This window comes from Mobula hypostoma, chromosome 27 (assembly GCF_963921235.1).
Source record: "Mobula hypostoma chromosome 27, sMobHyp1.1, whole genome shotgun sequence".
In the NCBI taxonomy this organism is placed as follows: domain Eukaryota; kingdom Metazoa; phylum Chordata; class Chondrichthyes; order Myliobatiformes; family Myliobatidae; genus Mobula; species Mobula hypostoma.
In genome coordinates, this window is record NC_086123.1 from 28,592,780 (window position 1) to 28,618,773 (window position 25,994).

Genomic DNA, 25,994 nt, shown 5'->3' on the forward strand with positions numbered 1-25,994 from the left:
AGCGCGCAATAAAAGGCAGCACGCGCTCCGAGCAGCCGCTCTCCCCCGGATTCTCACCGGCATTGCTTTAACACGTGCCTGTGAGCAGCTGTTTGCAAGATGAGTTCTAAGGTATCGGAAAAGCCTGAAAGAGCTCGTAAGGGTGTTACACTTAGTGTAAAACTAGACATAATTAAGCGTTTCGATCATGGTGAACGAAGTAAGGACAAAATGAGTTTGGCTTGTGGAACAGGACGAACATGATATTGAAGAGGGTTTGGCATCCCATGACCAAGAACTGATAGATGAAGAGCTGATGCAATTGGAAGAAAAAAGGATAACAATCGAAACCGAATGAGTAATGATAAAGTGCCACTTTAATTTTGAAAGGGTACGTCAGTTTAGGAGATATTTGCAGGATGGTTTGAGTCCTTACAAAGAACTGTGTGACAGAAAAATGCGCGAGGCTCAGCAGTCAAGCAAGCCTTCCACATCAGCCACAGCAGATGACGAACCTCGACCTTCGACATCGAGGCAGGCAGAGATAGGAGAAGATGAGCTGCCTGCTCTAATGGAAACAGACGATGACAAGATGACACCCCAATGTCCCACCACCCCAACCCCCAAGACATGGACAGATACCGATTCACGGAAAATGCAACGGTAGCTGGGAGGAACACAGCACATCTTTAAGAAAAAAGCTGAAATAAAAATGCTAATTAATTAGGTGCCGCCGACACGTAATTGTCGGCCCAGATCAGAGACGACGCAATCGGAAATCGGCACTGATCTGGGCCGACAATTACGAGTCGGGCGGCACCTAATTAATTAGCTTGTTTATTTCGGCTTTTTTCTGAAAGATGTGCTGTGTGCCTCCCGGCTACCGCTGCATTCCTACACGCTTCGCGGCAATGTATCGCTCGGCGGCCTGGAGGGTGGGGGCCACTGCATCACCCCAACCTGTGACGACTCAGCCTAATACACCATCATCAGTGTGCTCGGCGCTGTCTTCCCAATTCCGGTAAGTGATACTACATTGTACATACATTATTTCTACTTTATATAGGCTGTGTATTTTTACGTGTTATTTGGTATGATTTGGCAGCTTCATAGCTTAAAGGTTACTGAAGAGAGTGTTCTTGCCGACAGCGCTTGCGTGAAATTTTCTGCCGACGGCGCTTGCGCGAGATTTTCACTACGGAGAACAGTGCAGTAATGATTGTGGGAAAGTTTTCCTACTTTATATAGGCTGTGTATTTATCATATCATTCCTGCTTTTACGATGTGTTACTGTTATTTTAGCTTTTATGTGTTATTTGGCATGACTTGGTAGGTTATTTTTGGATCTGCGAACGCTCACAAAATTTTCCCATATAAATAAATGGTAATTGCTTCTTCGCTTTACGACATTTCGGCTTACGAACCGTTTCATAGGAACACTCTACCTTCGGATGGCGGGGGAAACCTGTATAATTATCGGTTACTGACAACACGCAATCTGGCAAGTATGCACAGTGGAGAGCATTCTGACTGGTATGGTGGGGGCTACTGCACAGGGTCGAAGTAAGCTGCAGAGAGATGTACAACTGGCCTGCTGCATCATGAGTACTAGCCTCCATAATATCCAAGACATCTTCAAGGAGTGGTGCCTCAAAAAGGCGGCTTCCATCATTAAGGACTCCCACCACTATATAAATAGTTACTGTAATTCACAGTTTTTTCTCTATTATTATGTATTGCATTAGAAACATAGAAACATAGAAAATAGGTGCAGGAGTAGGCCATTCGGCCCTTCCAGCCTGCACCGCCATTCAGTACGATCATGGCTGATCATCCAACTCAGAACCCCGTACCTGCCTTCTCTCCGTACCCCCTGATCCCTTTAGCCACAAGGGCCATATCTAACTCCTTCTTAAGTATAGCCAATGAACTGGCCTCAACTGTTTCCTGTGGCAGAGAATTCCACAGATTCACCACTCTCTGTGTGAAGAAGTACTGCTGCCGCAAAGTTAACAAATTTCATGACATAAGCTGGTGATATTAAACCTGATTCTGATTACCTGTCACAAGGGGTGGACCCAGATTCCAGGCCTCAGTTAACTGTTATTCCCTTTGTATTCTCTGCCTTTTAACAGCCTTTGCTGCAAATAGCATATTGAATCATCTTCCCCAGTGCCCTGTGGCAACAGTCATACAGTGTATGGTTATTTCTAGGTAAATGTACCAATGCCTGCAAAAATGCTAGGCGGCATGTTTTTAGTTGTCTCTAGTCAGGGGATAACAATTCTTAATCCCTTTAATCGGGTGCCTTTTTCTTTGTGACACCAAGTAAGACATGCTATGCTGGGGTGCTTCTGAAAAGCGATGCAGTATAATAGCAAGTCAGACGTTTACAGATCTCAGGGATGCAATTGGGATCTGCTGTGGCTGCTCTTTCAGAGGTATGTTTTCCTTTGTCAGCAGATACAGGTAATGAGGGCTTGCTGTAAGGCACCAGCATTCAGACTCAGTTATCTCTTCTTGTATACCGGGTTCTGGAAACAGACCATTACAATATCAGTTTAAATTGATCTGATCTGAAACATTTGAAAAATTAATATTGGAAATATATGCCTTCTGGGAGATGTGCACAATAATTCTACTTATTATTATTGTGTTTTACCAGTATATCTTTAACAGCACAGAATAAGCACTGTTTTATAAGCAAACTTCCCTAGTGGAAATGCACCCCTTCCTTTCAAGCTGCAGAAATGCGCAGTACCTTAACTATCTGCATCAAAATGTGTCTTCTATCTACTGATTTCTCGAAATGACTTGCCTATTTCCCTCAGTACACTACAGGATATGCATAATAATCCAGTCTATCACCTTATTTTGATATTGATACTGGAGCTCTGATATCCCTTTTCTGTGTCTCTCCTTTTTCTGCAGCTTGTTGAAACAAATAATCTATTGTTTCTCCTTTTCTCTCTCTCTCTCCTTCACCCTCCCTCTCTCCTGCCCCTCTCCCTCTCTCCCGCCCCTCTCCCTCTCTCCCTTCCGCCCTCCTTCATCTCCCCTACCTCCCTCCTGCCCTCCTTCCCCTCTCTCTGTCTCACTCCCTCCCTCCACCTTGCCCCTCTCCCTTCCTCCATCCCCCTTCCCCTCTCTCTCTCTCTCCATCTATCCAAATGGTCCTCACCACTGGAATATCTGCTTAGTAACATCAGTGTTGCAGCCAGCGAATTACAAGAGTGCGCATTCTACATTATCCAGTAGCTACACACCGAACAACTGTCAAGTACACAAATCACTGAGCTGAGAGCCACACATGTGCGACAGGTATCCAGAAAATCAAAAAATAATCATAATTCTGTGGCTGCAGGGCAGAAAATAGCACATCAGGAGCACAATGAAAAAGTAAAATGTTAAAAATGCCCCACTGGGCAATAAGACTGATTATGCAGTGGTAATAAATCTAAGCCACGAGCAAAATAATTCCACTCCAATATGTTAGATTGCACAGACGGAAAAATCAACTGTCAAGATTTTCACATTGGGAATGGGCCCCGAAGACAAAAATATTTATCATGCAGTTGCAACCCACAAAAACATTCTAAATGTAATAATATGACTTCAGTGTTTGCATGCTTATTCATTTGGAATCTTATCAGATGCCATGTCACCATCATTCTAGGATATCGAAAAAATATCAAGCTATTCTTTTGGTCCTTTGTTTTACTAAAGGGGTTTTTCTAATCACTCATTCCGGATTAATTGTTTTTAAACCCAAGAAGGTCTGCAGATGCTGTAATTCCAAGACAACACACACAGAACGCTGGAGGAACTCAGCAGGTCAGGCAGCATCTATGTGAAAGAGTAGACAGTTGATGCTTCGGGCCGAGAACCTTCATCAGGACTGGAAAAATTGTTTTTAAGATGCTTTCACAGGATCTGGGTAAGTTATGATTGATATATGTTCTGGTGAGTTACTTTTCGATTCATATTGTAAAACTAACTCGTAAGCGGTTTATAAATTGTCTCTTAACAATTTACATGTTGTTCTGATAAAGGACTTCAGCCCAAAATGTCGGCTCTTTATTGCTTTCCACAGATGCTGCCTGAACTCCTGAATTCCTCCAGCAATTTTCTGTGTGTTGCTCTGGATTTCCAGCATCTGCAGAAGGCCTTGTGTTTACTATATGTTTATAAATACTGATTTTGAAGCAGATACAAATAGAATTTCCATTTACGCAATATTTTTTTGAACTGTCTTAAAGAGCTTGTGATTTCACTGTCTTCTGAAGGACTTCTAACTCTCAAGTATGCAGGTACAGCACTACGATGTATGAAGCTACATTGCCATGGCTGGAAGAGAGGGATGAGGGGTGGACTCCAAGCCAGACTGAAACCCAGAGGAATGAAAGTTCCTCTACCCAGCATCTTGTTAGCAAATGTACAATTGCTGGAGAACAAGATTGAGGCCCTCAGGGCAAGATTGCTGTATCGGTGAGAAATAAGGAACTGCTGTGTTTTGTGTTTCATGGACATATGGCTCACTCCAGACATGCCAGATAAATTAGTAAGACCCAAGAGCATCTCAATACACAAGGATGGACCAGACTGCTGATTTGGAAAGGCAAAAGGTCCGTGTTTCATGACAACCTCTTAGTGCTGCTCAGACACAGTGGTCTTGTCATGCTCTTGTTCCCCTGACCAAGAACATCTTATGATTAAGCGCCGACCATTCTACTTACCAAGAGAGTTCTCCTCCAGGATCCTGACAGCTATTTACATACCACCAATAACAGATGTTAGGCAAGCACTCGATATTTTGAATGCCATGACTACCAAACAAGAAAGAGCCTATCCTGACGCTTTTCAAATTATAGTCAAGGACTTCAATGAGGCTTGTTGAAAGAAATTTCTGCCCAATTATCATCAACGTATCACCCGCAGCACCAGGGGTCCCAATACACTCAACCACTATTACATTACAATTAGGAATGCCTACCATTCCATGCCTAGACCGCATTTTGGGAAATCTGATCATTTGGCTGTCCTCCACCAACCTGCATACAGGCAGAGGCTAAAAAGGAAGGCACCAGAGATAAGGACAACAAAGAGCTAGCCACAGGAGTGGCTACAGGACTGCTTCAAGTCAGTAGACTGGGTTGTGTTCAAGGACTCATCAAAGGATCTGAACCAATACACCACGGTTGTCATGGACTTTATTAAAACAGCCGTAGACAAGTGTGTTCGCACAGAATCATTCAGAGTCTTCCCTAGTCAGAAGCCTCAGATGAACCATGAGTTCCACAGTCTCCCAAGGGCCAGATTAGTGGCACTGAGGTCTGGCGACCAAGATAAATACAAAAGATGCAGGTACAATCTCCAGAAAGCCATCTCATGCATGAATTGGCAATTCCAGGCCAAACTTGAATCAGTGAATGACGCTCAGCAGCAGTGACAGGGCTTGAATGCTATCACCCCCTGCAAAATAAAAACCAAGCCACATAGGTGACAAAAAGGCTTCACTCTCAGATGAGTCACTTTCAAAGACTCTTCGCCTCATGTTCTCGATGTCTATTGCTTATTTATTATTACTATTTCTTTTTTTCTCTTTCGTTTTCTATTTGTAGTTTGTTGTTTATTTTTGCGCATTGGTTTTTGTCCATCTGTTGGGAATGGTCTTTCATTGAATCTATTGCTTTTCTTGTATTTACTGTGATTGCCTGCCAGAGAGTGAATCTCAGGATTGTATATGGTGACATCTATGTACTTTGATAATAAATGTACTTTGAACCATACAATAAAGGATATTGAATAAAAAAATGCATCAGGATCCAGGGAGCAAAATGTATGAAGACTTAACACACAAAATGCTAGAGAAACTCAACAGGTCAGGCAGCATATATGGAAATGAATAAATAGTCGATGTTTCAGGTCAAGACTCTTCTTCAGGCCTGAAAAGGAAGGGGGAAAACACCAGAATAAAAATGGGGGGCAGAGGGGAAGAAAGATAATTAGAGGGTGATAGGTGAAGCCAGGTGGGTTGGAAAGCTAAAGGGCTGAACAGGAAGGAATCTGATGGGAGAGGAGAGTGAACCATAGGAGAAAGGGCAAGAGGAGAAGACCCAGAAGAAGATGATAGGCAGGTGAGAAGAGGTAGGGGGGCCTGAGTGGGGATAAAAAGGGGAGGGGAAGGGAAAATTCTTTTTACTGGAAGGAGAAATCAATATTCATGCCAACAGGTTAGAGACCACCCAGACAGAATATAAGGTGCTGCTCCTCCACCCTGAGGGTGGCCTTATCTTGGCACAAGAGGCGGCCATTGACCTACATGTCGGAACAGGAACGGAAATTGGAATTAAAATGTTTGACCAACGGAAAGCTCTGCTTGACGAAGTGGTCTAACCCTAACCCTAAAAACACTCCCTTTTATTCGATTGGCTAAAAGGTTGCTGAATAAAGTAATTTTAGGACAAGATCAATACAGTTGATCAGTGAATGTGGGTCTTTTTTCTGTGGTTATCTTGTTTAGAAATTGGTTGTTCTATAGAATGAAAAGACACCCTTTGTTGCAATTTCCTAATGCTTGTGTGGTTGAGCTACAGCTACATCAATCAGTACTTGGCTTGGCCTGTACTGCACAATGCTCACATCATAAAACCATAAGATCTAGGTGCAGAATTAGGCTATTCCTGCCCATTCCAGTCGGCTCTGCCACTTCATTAGGGCCAATTTATCATTCCTCTCAATACTGTTGACCTGTCTTCTCCTTGAAACCTTTAACACCCTCACTAATCAAAAACCTATCAACTTCTATTTTAAATATACCCAATGAATGGCCCCCACAGCCATCTGTCGCAGTGATTTCCAAAGATTTACCACCTTCTGGCTAAAGAAATTCCTCCTCATCTCTGTTCTAAAGGGACATCCTTGCATTCTGACCCTAGAATCAGACACTTCAACAGCTTAAAGTAGCTGATATTCCCATTACTGACATCCCTTATCTCCTCTGTTATTCATAACCCTTCAAACCAACACAAGCCCCATAGGAAGACCTTAATGGAGTCTCCTACCTCTACTGCAGTTGACAACACAAGCCCCATAGGTGGATCTCAGCGGAATCTCCTAATGTCTGCTGCCGTTGACAACATAAACCCCACAGGTAGACCTCCATGGAGTCTCCTAACCTCCACTGCAGTTGACAACACAAACTCCATAGACAGACCATTCATGGAGTCTCCTAACCTCTGCTGCAGTTGACAACACAAACCCCATAGGTAGACCTCCACGGAGTCTCCTAATCTCCACTGCAATTGACAATACAAACCCCACAAGTAGACCTCCATGGAGTCTCCTAATGTCTACTGCAGTTGACAACACAAACTCATAGGCAGACCTCAGTGGAATCTCCTAACCTCCACTGCAGTTGACAACACAAACTCATAGGTAGACCTCCATGGAGTCTCCTAACGTCTGCTGCAGTTGACAACACAAACCCATAGGGAGACCTCAGTGGAATCTCCTAACCTCTACTGCAGTTGACAACACAAACTCATAGGTAGACCTCCATGGAGTCTCCGAACGTCTGCTGCAGTTGACAACACAAACCCATAGGGAGACCTCAGTGGAATCTCCTAACCTCTACTGCAGTTGACAACACAAACTCATAGGTAGACCTCCATGGAGTCTCCGAACATCTGCTGCAGTTGACAACACAAACTCATAGGCAGACCTCAGTGGAATCTCCTAACCTCCACTGCAGTTGACAACACAAACTCATAGGCAGACCGTAGTGGAATCTCCTAACCTCCACTGCAGTTCTCATAGGTAGACCTTCACGGAGTCTCCTAATGTCTGCTGCTGTTGACAACATAAACCCCATAGGTAAACCTCAATGAAGTGGCCTAAGATTTGCTGCTGTTGACAACACAAACCCATAGGTAGACCTCAATGCAATCTCCTAACCTCCGGTGCCATTGACAACAGCTGCATGAGATGTTTCAAATCATTAAACACCTGATGGCTGCAGTGCGTGGAATTCAATTGCAAGTCTTAATCTTTCTGAGATGCTTGAGTCACACTTTTACTCTGTTCGAAACATACAACACTTTAACCTAGAACAACTGTGGTAACTACTCTCAGCATGTGCACGTGTGAGCATTTTCTGAAATTCTGCACAACCAACAAGATTGCCATTCACAAAGCATGTTCAGACATTCTATTGTAAGCTCCTCTCACTCCAATGAAAAAATCAATGCAGCAAATATTCTCTAGGTGAAGAAATGGGAACTTGGCTCATGTTAAAATTCAGAACAATGTAAGTTACAAATTTCAACATTTTTCTCTGATGCCTTTGAAAGGAATGAAAATGCTGGGAACAGGAACAAAAAAATGAAATATTTAGTCTCCCAGGAACCAGTTCCATCACTTAATGAGATAATGACTGACCTGCACTTTTGTCCTACATTACCTGATGTTCTTATCGAAGAAAAATCAGTATCAGTCTTAGGAACTGTAATTCCCCCATTTATAACAAACTCCATTACTGACCCCATGTTCCTTTCTCTCACCTCACAAAAACGTGTCAATCTGAGATTTGAGCACTTCAATTTACCCAGATTTCTGAGTCTTTCAACAATTGGAATTCAAAATTTCTATTAACCTTTTTATCAAATGCACTTTCTAAACAGGCTAGCTCTAATTTTAAGATTATGCCCTTTTGTTCTAGATTTCCCAGCAAATGAAAGTTTCTCAACTGTACCAAATTTCTTCTTCATTTTAAACACCTCAACCAGATCTAACCTTTACTTTCTGAACTCAAGGGAAAAACCAGCCAAAATATATAGTCCGATAATACAATCCTTACATCTCAGCCTCATTCTGGTGAAAGTGTGGCGCAGTGCATTTTATTTTTCCTGGGACTACGTGTGAAGTGATTTAGTGTTCCAGATAGAGTGTGACCACAAGCCCAGGGCAACAGCTGCAGTCCAAATCCTTCAAGATAAACGCCAACTTACCAAAAAGCACTTCAGTCAGTTCGGTTTGTTTTTCTCCATGAAAGCTTAGAACAACGCACGGGAACATGGACCACATTATCCAGGACATGTCATGTTGTTGGTATGCACCAGGGCAACATGATCCTTATCACACATTGCCACAATGGGGGGAAAGTATGGTAAACCAATGAGGTACCTGCATGCTTGGTTTCTTGCCACTGTCCAAAGATGTACCAGTTAGTAGGTTAACTGGTCATTGTAACTTCTGCTATGATTGGGCTAGTGTTAAGTAGATGGGTTGCTAGGTGGGCCGGTAAAGCATGTTCCACTCTGTATCTCTAAATAGAAGTAAATACAATACACCGTTCCCTGCTCTAAAATAATTCCCCACAACACCTTTTTCCCAGCTCTCCAGAACACTGAAACACACTAGAATGATACCTTAACCTGACCATGGGATCCTCACAATATGCTGCTGGTACTGACCCCTCCCACCGGGAATCCCCAAAACACACCACAAGACCTCCTAACTCCAATCCTTTCCCCAGTTGTTAGCTTACCCTTCCCCCAGTGCCATTCTCATTCGTCCTCCCCGCAAAGTCACCATATCTGGATCTACTGTGTTTCCCCACAACAGCAACAGCCACAGCCAGTATTATTCCCCATCACCAAGAACTCAGTGTCAGTCTCCTATCAGGAATCTAACACCCCAGTCAAATGCGAACACAGAAATTTCTATGCCAACAATATTGCAGGGGTATTTGGTTAATAAAACACAATCTAGTCTAATTTCTTAAGTTTTATATGTCCTTCTATTAAAAAGGACTCACAGTCTGCATTGGTGGACTATGAAAATAAGAATCTGGACAATCTATAACACACAGAAATTTATTTACCTATACAGGTTCCAGAACAAAACAGTGTTACTGCATCCACTGAGATAACTATCTTATCCAAGGAGCGTGGGTTTTTCTTCCTGTGTATTTGTGACAATTACATGGTGGAAATCATTAGTTGCTACAATTTGGTTTTAACGGAACGGTGTTAATACCAATTCTACCAACGTGATTGTCTGCTCTGATTCTATTACCCTCTCCAGCTCTAAATCAGTATTCCTACTTAAAAGAGCTTTGCAATTCTATTTTTGTATCTTCTACATGCCTCAGTAATATTCCATATCTCAATATGTCCAGATGAAAAAAACTTTTTTTTTGCCCCTTATCTTTCCTCTCCTAACAATAAAGAGTCTCAGTCAGTATAATTACTATTCAACAAAATTATGGAAACAAGTTTTCGCTGTTTAACCTTTGTACTCCACTAGGTTTCATTCTTCTGGTGACTTTTCTTAAAATCCATGAAAGAGAAACTTGATCAACACAGAGTAGGGCAGCATTCGTCCTTGTGTCCCATCCAGAGTATTTGCTCGAGACATAAACTTCTGGCAGCTCAACGGGCAACAGTGAGTTAACTCTAACCAACAGTAGCCACAGTAAAGACCAGACACTCACACTTAGACTGTAAGGATATTTTACTAACACTAGTATTTCTTCAGCTTCCTGGATCCTCACCTACCTTGCACTGAAATTGTACACAACATCTTTACTTCAGAATTGGTCTACATACTCTCGATATTCTTTGCAGCCAGATAACATATCTTATATTTATACTATACTTCAAATTCATTTATTTATCACATGAACATCAAAACATACAGTGAAATGCACCTTAACAACCTAAGAATGAGCTGGGGGAAACGCAGAAGGTCCCAAGGTTGAGGGATTGCTTTCAAATTCATTAAGCAAGTAAAAAGTTCAAAAAGCTGATAGGTTTTTACACCTCCTTTGACCTCTCCAGTATATATCTTTCAGTAGAATTAGTAAATTTATAGTATGAAGGTGATTGCTGATGCATTAGTTGGGACAGTTTACTATAACAGATAGATAATACAAACTTGTGTTTTTTCTATATTAGTTATTAGCCTAATTTCAGTGGTAGCCTTGAATCATAAAGTCACAAGTTCATCCTAATTTATATAAGCAGGTAATCTTGGATGACGAGAAGCATTGTCAGTTGTGCCGCTTTTTAGATAAGCTTTCAACTAAAATTTGATAAGAGGATTAGGAAAAACAAAATATTGTGACAATCTACTACCACTTTTTGGCTTCTCCCACAAAGCCAATGTCAAATCCAATTTAATCCCTCATCTTGAATGCAAAGCGACTGAACCTTCTTGACAAACCTTCTATGCAGGACCCTGTCAAATGCCTTGCTAAAGTCCAGGTTGACAACATCCACTGCCTTGCCTTCATCAGCTTTCCTGGTAACTTCCTCAAAAAGCTCCATAAGCTTGGTTGGACATGACCTATCACACACAAAGCCACAATGACTATCCTTTATTAGTCCATGTCTAACCAAATACTTATATATCTGGTCCCTTAGAATACATTCCAATAACCTTTCCACTACTGATGTCAGGTTTACCGGCCTATAATTTCCTGGTTTATTTAAGAGCCTTTTATAAACAGCAGAACATTTGCCATCCTCCAATCCTCTAGTACCTCACCTGTTGCCGAGGATGATATAACTTTCTCTGTTAGGGACCTGGCAATTTCTACACTTGCCTCCTTTAGGGTCCAAGGGACACCCTGTCAGGTCCTGGGGGGTGGGGGGAGGATTATCCAGCATATTTTGCATCAGAACAGCAAACACTTCCTCTTCTGTAATCTGACTTGGGTCCATGAAGTTGATGATGCTTTGCCTCACTTCTATAGACTCTGTGTCCATCTCCAGAGTAAGTACAGATGCAAAAAAATTCACTTATTATCTGCCCCATCTGATTTGGCTCCACACATGGATCTTCCAGAGGATCAATTTTGTCCCTTGCAATCCTTCAGCTCTTAATATATCTGTAGAATTCCTTAAGATTCTCCTTCACTTTGTCTGCTAGTGCAAACTCAAGCCTTCTTTTAGCCTTCTTGATTTCTTCCGTAAATGTTCTCTTGCATTTCTTACACTCCATAAGCACCACATTTGCTCCTACCTGCCTATGCTTGTTGTGCAGCTCCTTTTTTTTTCTTAACCAAGGCCTAAATATCTCTTGAAAACCAAGGTCCCCTACACCTGTTCTCTATAACTTTTGTCCTGACAGGCACATACAAGCTTTGTAATTTCAAAATTTCACCTTTGAAGGCCTCTCACTTACCCAAGAACACTTTTGCCAGAAAACAGCCTGTCCCAATCCACACATGCCACATCCTCTCTGATAACCTCAAAACTGGCCTTTTTCCAATTTAGAATCTCAAACTGCAGTCTAGATCTATCTTTTTGCATAGTTACTTTGAAACTAATGGCATTGTGATCATTAGATGCCAAGTGTTCTCCCACACAAACTTCTGTCACCTTCCCTGTCTCATTCCTTAATACCAGATCAAGTTTTGCACACTCTCTCATTATGACTTCTACATACTGATTAAGGAAACTTTCTTAAACACATTTCACCAAGTCTTTCCCATCTAGTCCTTTTGGAGTATAAGAGTCCCTGTCAGAGTTATTATCACCTTTTAGAACAACCTTGTGTTTCTTCCAATAGTCTGTGATATCTCAAGAGATTTGTTCCTCTAAATCCCTCGAAATGTTGGGTGGTCTGTAATATAGCCCCATTAATGTGGTCGTACCTTTCTTATTACTCAATTCCATTCATAATGTCTCACTCGACAAGTTCTCCAGTATTTCCTGACTGACCACTGCCGTGACATTTTCGCTGACAACCCTCCTCCTTTTATTCCCCCCATCCACCCGTCGCTTCGAAAGCAATGGGACCCTGAAATATCGAGCTGCCAGTCCTGCCCCTCCTGCAAACCAAGTTTCACTAATGGCTTCAATATCATATTGATTAACGTTATGATTGTCATAAATGGCTGCTGTAGCAGAGGATAAATTTGTATGTGCCAAGAGGTTACAAAATATTCCAAGACACTTCTCAGCTGAAGTTTATTGGAACAGGGGTGGGGAGGGGCTCTAATTGAAACCTATTGAATATTGAAAGGCACAGATAGAGTAGATGTTGAGAGGACGTTTTCAATATTAGTGGACGCTAGGACCAAAGGGCACAGCCTCGGAGTTTTTGAGGTGTATTGTACAACCTTTATACTTAAACTGGCACAACACATCTGTTCATTTATTCTTCCTGTTGTTTGTGGGAGCTTCTTGCATGTAAATATCCATTCTGTGCATTAAACTTCAGAAGGAGTTTCCTGTGAACTATTGAAAAACATTGACAGAATGAGGAAAATGGTCAGTAATGGGTGGCCTGGTATCAATCACGCTGGTGAAGACATTTTGTCTGAAACTGGAAGACACCTCCAGATGGAGTGTGTAACATTATCCAATCCTCCACTTCAGAATTCCTCAGGTAACAAAACTGTGCTTACATCAATGACACATCATACATGCATCTAATGAAGGAGTATTGCATGGGGAAAATAGATCACATTGCCAGCAAGCGGTGAAGCAAAGCATCAACCTGAAATATTATCGCTTTTCTCTCCACAGGTTCTGCCTCTTCCCAGCATTTCATCATTTTTGTTATTAATGTGCTAAAGAACTCGGTGTCTGTCTTGTGTAATCACCATTCTGCTATTCCAAAATTCAGAGAGCTGCAGAATAACTCTAAGTTTGAATTCTTATGGAATTTTCTTTTTTTTTTATTGAATAGCTCTTTTGACAGTTATAGAGGAGAAAGGAGCACATGAAAAAAAGATAGAAAAATCTCCCAGACGTAACAGCAGACAACACCTCGTTTTCCGTCTGGGTGGCCTCCTACCTGGTGGCAAGTGTGCTGATTTCTCCTTGCAGTAAAGCATTCCCCCATTCCTCCATTCCCACTCTGATCTTTTACCTCTTCTCACCTACCTATTACTTCCCCCTCGGTCTCCTCTTCCTTCCCTTTCTCCCGTGGCCCACTCTCGTATCCTATCAGATTCCTTCTTCTCCAGCCCTTGGCCTTGCCCACCCACCTGCCCATCACCTTCCAGCTAGACACCTTCCCCTCACCCCACCTTTTTATTTGGGTGTTTTCCCCCTTCCTTCTCAGCCCAAAACATCGACTGTTTATACATTTCCATAGATGCTGCCTGAACTGCTGAATCCCTCCAGCATTGTGTGTGCGTGCTGCTCCAACAGGCAATATATCCTTAATACATAAGGACCTTAAGGAAATTGCTATTATTGAAAAATCAGTATTGAAGAAATAAAAGGACCACCCTATCTACCTGCACTGTCTTTTGTACGGATTTGGGATATTTAGACATATGCCAGGATCATTCCATTCCTCAATACACCCTTAGGGCCCTGTCATTCACGGTGTATGACTTATCATTAATAGGTTTTCCAAAATGCATCGCCTTGTACTTACTGGAATTAATTTCCATCTGCCATTTGCTGCATAAATTAATACTGCTCTGAAACCCATGACTGTTCTCCCCTTGACACCACCACCAATTTTCACATGGTCTGCAAATGCACCAATCACATATTTTATATCCAGATCTATCAAGCACATGGCAAAGAGTAAGAGTCTCAACACTGAATCCTGTCAAACGCCATTGGTCAACACACACAAATCACTGAGGAACCCAGTCAGTCAGGCAGTATCTGAGGGAAATGACCCATTGATGTTTCAGACTGAGCCTTTTCTTCAGGACGGAACAGTTGACATTTTGGGTTGAGACCCTTGGTCTCGGCCTGAAACATCAATAATTCATTTCCCTGACACCTGACCTGCTGAGTTCCTCCAGCGTATTGTGTGTGTTGCTCTCCGATTCCTAGGATCTGCAGACTCTCTTGAGGTCTACACCTGTGTGCAATTCTTAAACTCTTAAAACACTCAGTTCATCGTTATAGAACTTGTTTTAACTAAATCTTACTACATTGCTTTGATTTCCAGAAGTGTATGAAACGTGCAGATACAATTAAAACACTGCTTGAAATCTGGTTTTTGCTCATTCCTAACTCAGTTAGCAAAATGCAGCGATATCTTGACACCCTTGAAGAGGTTCTTTCTTACCGAGGTTGGAGGAAGCTCGTCCCTCTGCCGCACGGTCCTTCTGGTTCTCTGCGATGCTCAGCTGCTGTTCGTGATACTGCTTCGCTCTCTCCAAATCCTGCATGCAGCGAGCTGCGTGCCCCAACCCCGCGTACGCTCTCATCTCGATGGCCTTCTCGCCTAACTCCTGTGCTAGCTCCAGCACGTGGTTGTGGTAGGACATTGCTTTGTCAAAGTTTCTCCTGTAATGATAGGCGCTGCCGAGGTTGCTGTAGGCCCGTGCTTCCTCTCGCTTGTTGCCCAATTCCTTCGCAATTCTGAGATGCTGCTCATGGCACTCTACTGCATTTTCAAAGTCGCCCATTGCTATGTAAACAGCTCCCATATTGCCTAGTTCTCTGGCTTCTGAGAGTTCGTCTTTGGATTGTTTAGCTAGAAGAACACACTGTTTGTGACTGGCCAGTGCATTTGGGTAGTCTCCAATGGCCGTGTAGACATGACCCAGGCTGCTCAATGCTGAAGAGGCTGCCTGCAATGTAGAAAATAAAACTTTATTCAAAGGCACAACAAAAGTAACTTCATATTGTGTACCATAAACAACTGATACATATCAGCAATTAGGCTGTCTGGTGCACAGATCGTTTGAGAAATCTATATGAGATCAATCTCTTTCAAATAGATATTTTGAGAGAGACTGCTATAAAATCTTTCATTTCCTGGTATGTGGGGCTTGAGGTTAAATGAGATTTCAATTGATGCTGCCGCAAAAGAAAAAAATTGCATGACATATGTAAGTGATGATAAATCTAATTCTGATATGGGTCTCTATTGTGGACTGAGAGTGGGAAGGGGGCAGGGAGAGGGGAATCATGGTTGGGAAAAGGGGAAGGGAGAGGACAGGGAGAGGGATACACCAGAGAAACATTCTGTAATGATCAATAAACCAATTGTTCGGAATCAAATGACCTTGCTTGGTGTCTGCACCCTCTCTCCCCCAGCTCCTGGCACTCCTTCTCTGCCACCTGTCCCATATCCCTCCTGCAGGGCTGCACCCTCACCATTCACCACAGCCTTCGCTCCCGCCCAGATTTACAAACTCGCTCTCTCCACACGTTGACAAATACAGTACCGTGCAAAAGTCTAGCTATATATATATACGTGCCTAAGACTTTTGCACGGTACTGCATGTGTATATGTGTGTATACATTCACACACACACACACACACACACACAAAATTATTTATTTAATATCTACATATCAGCATCTGCTAGGAATTATGCAAAGCACCAGGAGACATGCAAATGTAACAAACACACTTCTGGAAAAAAGTTAAAGCTAGGGATCCAAGAACAGTGTTTTACATCTAGGAATCACATTTCCTATCACAACTGCAACAGCTGTTCTAACCTCCTAGGTAAGCTTGGCAATGCACAAAGTCTGTTTTTAATTTTGAGTGAACGTTTACATTAATTCATAGACATCTAGCTCCAAAATCTGACCGACCTTGATCAAGTTTAAAATATTTGTTCTGTATTTAATATTTCAATAATATTTTGAGTAATCTTGCACATATATATACTGTATATTGTTTGATTAAGCATTCTTGTTTGTTTGAATAATTCATTATGGGTTTTATATATATATAAACATGTAATTTCCATATATCATCATGCTACTACATGATACACGCGCTCTTCGCTTAAAGTAAGCTCAAAGCTTGACTCCCGTGGATTCCTTTCCATTAGTTTAATGTTTTGAAGTCACAAAACATCACCATATTATCTACTAATAAGATCAAATTCCAAATTCAAACAGAACAAGCAAGTAAGAAATGCGAGAATCAGGGTTTCATGGATCAGACTGCAAGGGCTACCATCTCTAAATGGTCCTTGGGCAATAGTATAGACAGCAGTGCCCATGGGTTTGTGACAGGTATCCATGAAGAAGGGTCTTGGCCTGAAGCATCGACTCTTTAGGTCTCTCCATAGATGCTGAGCTCCTCCAGCATTTTGTGTGTGTCACTCTGGTTTGTCATGTGTCTCAGGATTCAGGAGATCAGCAGCCTGTCCAGAAGTTTGGTAGCTTTATGTCAATCTCCTGAACAAGTTAATTATGCTACAAAATATTTGCCAAAGTAACAAAATTATTTTGGATAACAGCTAAGTGCTGTGAGCAATGCCAAAATTTAAGGGCTTCCATGATCTAAAGAAAAATTCCAATGGAAAGATGAATATCTTGCTAAGGAGGGGAGGAGAAGATGGTGGCATGACGCAGTGCGCGTGGCCGCTCCGAAATGATATTGTATTTGTAAGTAGGTACCGTGCACAATCTTGATTTGATGGAGACAGGCGTGAGAAGCACGGAGGAACATCTGGAGAAACTTCTGAAATGCCTGCTTCGCTGCCACTGCTACTGTGCGATCGAGAATCTCCGGAGGCAAAGGCCCCAAATCCTCGGCTTTGCCTACTGCCTGTTACCAGGGCCGGGGTCAAAGCGCTCGGCAGAGGTGGTGCTCGGTGCTCGGTGCTCGGTGTCGGAGGGCTGGTCGGAGGCTCAAAGTTTTTGGACAGACTCAAGAGTCAGACTGTGGTCGGGTGCTTCCAGGGTGCTGCATCGTCAAGTTTGGAAGCTGCATCGTCTGGAAGCTCATGGAAGGGAGAGTTTTTCTTCCTTCTACCGTCTGCGTGAGATGATGGGACTTTCCAGAGACTTTGAGACTTTTTTTTTACTGTGCCCATGGTCTGTTTTTATCAAATTATGGTATTGCTTTGCACTGTTGTAACTATATAATTATGTGGTTTTTTTCAGTTTTTCAGTCTTGGTTAGTCTTATGTTTCTGTGATATCTTTCTGGAGGAACATTGTATCATTTCTTAATGCATGCATTACTAAATGACAATAAAAGAGGACTGTGTGTCCTTATAATAATCTAATCTAATAATATTGCATGGAACCTTTGCTATTAAAGTTCTCCCAATAGCAAGGTATTTCCTACCCTTAACGTTCATAACATAGCTGCCTCTTTGAAAATCATTAATGCAAAGAACACTAAGCACTACAATGCTGGCAATTTTGGGAATACAGTTACAGATCATATTGGATGAAAGAGGAAAATGATATCTCTGACAGATGAACCCTTCCATGCCTATACCATCTGTTGATAACTAGAAAAATCTAACAGGGACCAGCATCTAAGATGTCCAAAGTCAAGAGAGCTTCGAGGCTTAGCTGCACCAGTGACTGGGCAATGACTAAATAGAAATATGTAGGAAAAAATTGGGTATTAGGTGTTGTATGGAATGAAAACTCGTTTAGCAATTGTATTGCCAAAAAAACAAAACAAGACATTTTAAAAATTACATTTATACAGCATTATTTAGATCCCAGCCTCCAAGAGGACCACAACCTTGTGGTTTGGGGGTTTGTGTGCCTCATTCACCCAGAGAACTATGTTGGCTGGAGTCAGGGCTTTATGCTATGGGTCTTGGTAGGGTCACCCTTGCCAAACAGGTCAAAGGGTAGAGACCAGACTAAGAGTGGTCCACCCGTCCTCAAGGCTAACAACCCTGACTGACATCTGAGTGCGACGGTATTCCTGAGTCTCTACCTGAGACTTGCATAACTGATCGTAGTGAAAACTAGCAGGATGAAGGTGCCCTGAATGCCGCCAGAGATGGAGGACCTTCATTGCTGCCCTAAATGCCAGTGGGGCCATGGGCGGAAAACAAGTTTTACATCCCAAACACTTCTGATGCAAGGTGAATTATTCTTGAAGTCCCTGCAGTGTCTCAGTGCAGAAAAAGGGGTAGCAAGCTACAACAAACAAAAAAATACACTGAGAAAAATATATCTGCCATTGTAACATTTGAAATTGTATACAGACATGTCAATGCATTTTACATTGCCTCCATTGGAATGAATTTCATTGGTAGAGTACATTGTGCTGATGATTATTGTCTTTTAATAATGTTGCATGTAGCTAAGATGATGGAAATATGTCACTACTTGTATTCAAAATGCTTCCATAGGATACCTTATATCCACCTGAGAGAGGAAATGTTTCAACCGTGCAACATCCACATTGTACTGACCAGGAGCACTGGCATTTCTCCACTCTTCTGCAGGGCTACAGTCTCAGAGTGATAGAAAAGTACAGCACAGAAACAGGCCCTTCAGTCCATCTAGCTCATGATGAACCATTTAAATAGCATAATCCCACTGACCTGCACCCAGATCACAGCCCTCCATATCCTTCCCATCTATGTACCCATCTGAACTTCCCTTAAACTTTGAAATCGCGCTCGCATGCACCACTTGCACTGACAGCTCGATCCACACTCTCACAACCCTCTGAGTGAAGAAGTTCCCCTCATGTTCCCACTGAACATTTCACCTTTCACCCTTAATCCATGACCTCTAGTTATAGTCCCACCCAACGTCACAGGAAAAAGCCTGTTGCATTTACCATATCTATACTCCTCATAATTTTGTATACCTCTATCAAATCTCCCCTCAGTCTTCTATATTCCAAGGAATAAAGTCCTAACCTATTCAATCTTTCCATATTACTCAAGTCCTCCAGTCCCAGCAACTTCCTTGTAAACTTTATCTGTACTCCTTCAACCTTACTTACATCTTTCTTGTAGGTAGGTGACCAAAACTGCAAACAATACTCCACATTAGGCCTCACCAATGTCATATACAACTTCAACACAACATCCCATTTCCTATACTTAATACTTTGTTTCACGAAGAGCAATGTGCCAACAAACTCCCTTTATGACCCTATCAACCTGTGCTGACACTTTCAACGAATGATGGATCTGTATTCCCAGATTCCTTTGTTCTACCGCACTGCTCAATGACCTACTATTGACTGTAAACCATAAACACCTTAGGTTTGTATCTAATCTAACATTGACTCAAACCATTTTGAATCCATTCCCTGTGTGCACACATTTAATAACAAAACTCATTCCGATGCATCCATTGTATAAACTCACAAAGTTTTTAAAACTTCCCACTGAATAGAATATCTAGTCTAGGGGTGTTACCTGAATATCCAGATTCATGTCCAGAAGATATCCAATTGTTCTTTTAAATATTGCGTACATGGCAAAGTAACTCTCCTCTGGAAATATCAGTATAATGCAGGATTGCAGCTACATTATACTTCATTGTATGCTTATTTCATGTTTCCTTTTTTTTTGATTCAGATTAAATTTACTGTAGCATCTGTAAAGTATTTCTGAAAGCACTATGCACATATTTGTCAAAGCTCCATTAAATTCGCAAGGGCGGTGGTTCACAACCTAGACTGCGTGGCCTCTCCATGGATTAGGGGACTCCAGGGTGCAGTGGGGCAAGAGGAGACATGTAAGGGCATTGCTAACTGAGGGTCCTTGCAGTTTTAATACAATTAATCTTAAAATGAATCTTCTCAAGTAAGAATAAATTGCCTTAAATGGAAAGTTCTACAAAAAGAGGTGGATATGGCCCAGTCCGTCACTGGTAAGGCCCTATCTACATGAAATGCTTTTGCAGGAAAGTAGCATCCATCATCAGGGACCCCCACCATCCACGTCATGTTTTCTTCTTGCTGCTGCCATCGAGAAGAAGATATAGGAGCCTCAGGACTCACACCACCAGATTCAGGAACAGTTACTACCCCTCAACCATCAGGCTCTTAAACCAAAGGGAATAACTTCGCTCAACTTCACTTGTCCCATCATTGAAATTTTCCCACAACCTATCGGCTGATTTTCAAGGACTCTTTCTCTCACGTTCTCAATATCGATTGCTTACTTATTTATTATTATTTCAACACAGCACAGAATGAACAAATAATTTATTTCTTCCTTTTTGTATTAGCACAGTTTGTCATCTTTTGCACACTGGTTGAACACCTAATTAGGTGCGGTCGTTCATTGATTCTGTTATGGTTATTAGTCTATTATGGATTTACTGAGCACGCTTGTGAGAAAATGAATCTCAGGGTTGTACGTGGTGACATAGATGTACTTTGATAATAAATTTACTTAGAATTTTAACATGAAAATATACTTGGCATATGAGGTGCCCAGCTGTAGAACTGTTCACAATTCCTGGGAATCCCCAGGACAGTACCAAACCTTCGTAGGAGCAAAACTGATATTATTGGGGCCTCGGGGAAGGTTGGAGGGGGTGGAATGTTTCACTAGGTCTGATCAACTGGGGCAAAGAGCGAGGGGACTTGAATCAGTGAGCAGCAGTTGATATTTCAGTGCTGGCAAGCTTAAGAGTGCCACAATCATACTGGTGGTGATTATAAATGGGATATTTGATGCAATATGACAGGACATATGGTAAAATATTGGATGATAACCAATCTGAATATATAATATTAGTGTGTACAGATGAATCCCACAGGACATGTGCAACTACGATGAACTGTATATCTCAAGGATATTTAGAATTATGAAGCTCCTAAATTCCTCGGTTTGCATTGGTTCTGTTGTATTTGGCAGATTATCATGGGGTTAAAAGAACTGAAACACACAATAGAGTTCTTGGCAAGGGTTAATATTACCTGCAGGGAGCAGGGACTGTTGAGAGCATCCTTTCCTCACCTTCCTACTCAAAATCAATTACATGATATATCATACTAAATGAAACCAGTTGAGTACTGCGGCAAATAAGTCCCTCAGTATCAGAGTTCAGAATTCCCCTTACAGATCAGATGTTTATATGTAAAAATGAACATATCTTTTTACAGATTCCTCTCACTTTCTCCTCTATTCATGTCATCTCTCTCTCCCTCACTTTCTCCTCGAGATACAAATTTACCTGCCCACTCGATCACTGTGCAGAAGACAAGGGAGTGAGTATCAGTGCGGCTGTTCAATTTTAGAGAGCATTTCAATCAGCCTTCCCTCTCTTACTGGGCAGAGAGCGCTAGGATTTATGGTTGGAAATGGCAATTCATTTCCCAATAAGATGGGATGTGAACTGGAAGTAATTTTCAGATGTTCTCAAGCATCTCTCCTTTGTGGTAGAGGTCGTGAGCTTGGATGGTGCTGTCAGCGAAGCCTGGATGAATTTAGGTTCAGCTTGGTGGCATAGCAGTTAGCGTAATGCTATTATAGCTCCAGCAGTCCACGTTCAACCCTGCCACTATCTGTAAGGAGTTTGTACATTCTCGCTCTGACCCTGTGGGTTTCCTACAGCTGCTCCATAGAGTCATGGAGTCATAGAAAACTACAGCACAGACACAGGCTCTTCTGCCCATCCAGTCCATACTGGCCCACTTAAACTGCCTAATCCCATCGACCTGCACCCTGACCATAGTCCTGCATACCACTCCCATCCATCTGCCTATCCAAATTTGAAATCGAAATTGTATCCACCACTTGCACTGGCAGCTCACTCCACGTCCTCACCACTCTCTGAGTGAAGAAGCTTCCCCTCAAACATTTCACTTTTCACCCTTAACCTATGACCTCCTGATGTACTCTCACCCAACCTCAGCAGAAAAAGCCTGCTTGCATTTACCCTATCATATTTACCCTTCATAAGTTTGCACACCTCTATTAAATCTCCCGTCAACCTAGGGAATAAAGTTCTCCAGTTTCCTCTTGCATTACAAAGATGTACGGGTTAGTAGGGTAATTGATCATTTCGGTCTAATTAGGTGGTGCAGGCTCATTGGGCTGGAAGGGCTTGTTACCATGCTATACGTCTAAAATAAAATCTAGTAACAGCAGCGTATTTTGTAGATGGTGTAGTGTGTCAGTGCTGGAGGGAAATAAGTGCCTATGGAGGTGACTGGGATGCAGACAAAGCAGATGCCTTCTCCTCCGAGTGTTGAACTTCGAGTGTTGCTGAAGCTGTTCTCAAGCAGGCAAATACAGAGAATTCCCTTACGGTCCCAACCGAGAAACTCTGTGTGCCAGGAGGCAAGTTACTCCAAGCCTTTGACCTGCACTAGTATCCACAAGATACAGCTGATGAACTTCTGGTCACTGCCACTTCACTGCCCAAGTACTGATGCTGGTAGCCGCAGGGGCTAGGGTGGGTGTTAAAACTGTTTGTGTAAAGGATCAGAATCACGGTCAGAATCGCTCGGCAGAGATGGTGCTCGGTCCTCGGTGTCGGAGAGCTGGTCGGAGGCTCGGAGGCTCGGAATTTTCGGATGGACTCGGAGTCGGACTGTGGTTGGATGCTTCCAGTATGCTGCATCGGCAAGTTGGCGACGCTGGAGGTCCGCGTGAGATGATGGGACTTTTGAGAGACTTTGAGACTTCTACTGTGCCATGGTCTGTTCTTATCAAATTACGGTATTGCTTTGCACTGTTGTAACTATATGTTATAATTATGTGGTTTTTGTTAGTTTTTAAGTCGGTTTGTCATGTGCTTCTGTGATATCATTCTGGAAAAACATTGTATCATTTTTTAATGCATGCATTACTAAATGACAATAAAAGAGGACTGCGTGTCCTCATAATTATAAATCATAATCAGAAAAAATCAGGTTGAATATCACTGGCATATGCTGTGAAATTTGTTGTTATGCGGCAGGCGTACAGTGTATTACATAATAATAAAAACTGTAAATTACAATAATAAGTATTTATTCTGTATATTTATAAAGTTAAAAAAGTTAAAGGTTGAAGTTTGCCATGGAGAGCATTCTAACTGGCTGCATCACTGTCTGGTGTGGGGTGGCGGGGGGAGGGTGCTACTGCACAGGATCGAAATCAGCTGCAGAGAATAGTTAACTCTGTCAGGGCCATCATGGGCACTAGTCTAGACTCTGTAGTATTCAGCTCATCTTCAAGGAGCGAAGCCTCAAAAAGGCGGCACCCATCATTAAAGACCTCCCCCTCCCCCCAGGCATGCCCTTTTCTCATAGCTACCATCAGCAAGGAGGTACAGCAGCCTGAAGGCCCACACCCATCATTTGTGTACTAATTATTGAACTTAACTATTTATATACACATACTGTAATTCACATTTTTCTCTATTATCATGTGTTGTATTGTACTGCTGCCGCAAAGGCAACACATTTCACAACACATGCCGGTGATGTTAAAACCTGATTCTGATTAATTAAATAGTGCAAAAAAGGGAAAAACAGTAGTGAGGCAGTGTTCATGGGTTCAATGTCCAATCAGAAATCAGATGATAGACAGGAAGAAGCTATTCCTGAATCATTAAGTGTGTGCCTTTAGGCTCCAGTACCTCTTTCCTGATGGTAGCAATAACAACAAAGCATGACCTGGGTGATGGGGGCTCTTAATGATGGATGCCGCCTTTTTGAGGCATCGCTCCTTGAAGATGTCCTGGATGCTGGGGAGGCGAGTGCCCATGATGGGGCTGACTGAGTTCACTATTTTCTGCAGCTTATTTCGATCCTGTGCCGAGGCCTAGCAGACAGTGGTTCAAAGAATAGATAGATTTTCTATTTCTGGAGAAAACGACAACCCAGCTCTATGATGTGAATACAGACATCCCACCTCTCCTGGAAGTTCCGGAAGTCTCCCACGTATAAATAGTGGCTCCCTGATGCCCCCAAATTATATACAATACCACGGAAATCAATTTTTTTGAGAGCGAGTGAGCGAGGGAGAGAAAGCAAGAGAGAGCGGGAGAGCGACCACGAGAGAGAGACAGCGAGAGCAAGCAAGCGAGCACGAGCGAGAGAGAGAGCGCAAGAGTAAGCAAGCAAGAGCGCGCAAGTGACAGAGAGCGCAAGAGAAGGAGCGCGAGAGCGACCACGGGAGAGAAAGAGCGCGCGAGCAAGAGAGTGAGCGAGAGCGCACCATGGCAGTGTTCCAAAAAAAAGAAAATATAAAACGTACGTCACCCCAGACTACACTAAAGTGTACCCCGGCCTAATAGGGGTCAAAATAATGACAGTGTTGCTCGCTGCCCTGTTTGCAACAGTGACTTTTCTATTGCCCATGGTGGGTTAAGACTGTACAAGACATGTTGAGGTGAGTTTAATAGGTGTCATTCGTTCATTAGCATAGCTAACGTTATTTAAACTAGCTGGCCAGCTGCTAAGGAGCTACTGTATTGCAGATGTCCCACCTCTCCCGGAAGTTCCGGGAGTCTCCCGCAAATTGATGGTACTACCTCCCTGAAATGAGTTTTTGCAGGGTGGGATGTCTGTGAATGTCACTAGCTGGTGTATGTCCACATCTGCACATTGCTCCATGCATGCGTGGACTGTTTCTGCAAATGGAGTGAACATTTCTGTCACCTGCAAATCTCCTCACTTTCAACCGTATGATGAAAGAAGATCATAGGTGAAGCTGCTAAAGACTGCTCTGGTTATCTATTAGAAGATTCACTCTGCTTATATCTGCAATAGAGACTGGAAATTAAACTGTGCTGACAATCTTACAGGACTGCCTGGATTCTAAGCAGGCTAAGTGAGAGAGCAGGGAAGTGTAATCTGAAACACAGGAAGAGTAACTGTGAACTTATCCACACTGGTAGAAATAAAAAGGCAGAATGTATTGATAAATGTTGATACGTAAAGGAATTTTGTGCATAAATCACAAAATGTTAACATTCACAGGCTATGAAATATAGAAACAGAACAGCCCATTGACTGTGATCTGCCATTCAATCATGGCTAATTTTTCTTTCAACTGTTCTATTATATTTTCTCCCCATAACCCTTAACCACCCTACCAATCAAGAAGGTATAAGCCCTTTCCTTAAATAAACTCAATGAACTTGGCACCACAGCCCTCTGTGGCAATGAACACCACCGATTCACTACCATCAAGCATAAGAAATTTCTCCTCATCTCAGTTTTAAAGGAATATCCCTTTACTTTGAGACTATGCCCTCAGATCCTAGACTCTCCAACACAGAAAATAATTAAGATGGATAACTATAAACTTGTCCTAGATGAATTACAAAGGTATCTCTGGTGACCACATCTGACACCCTCCAGATAGATTTGCTCTCTTGAGCAAAGAAAGAATAGAGG

General features: G+C 42.3%; 1 protein-coding gene across 3 annotated transcripts in view; it reads right to left on the reverse strand.

Moving 5' to 3' along the window:
• The window catches only part of ttc28 (tetratricopeptide repeat domain 28), a 960,596-nt gene that overhangs the window by 306,224 nt on the left and 628,378 nt on the right, over positions 1-25,994 (reverse strand). For all 3 annotated transcript variants that reach the window (XM_063034167.1, XM_063034166.1, XM_063034165.1), the window contains exon 6: positions 15,031-15,538. In XM_063034167.1, the coding sequence (XP_062890237.1) occupies positions 15,031-15,538 (508 nt within the window). The remainder of the gene's footprint in view (positions 1-15,030; positions 15,539-25,994) is intronic.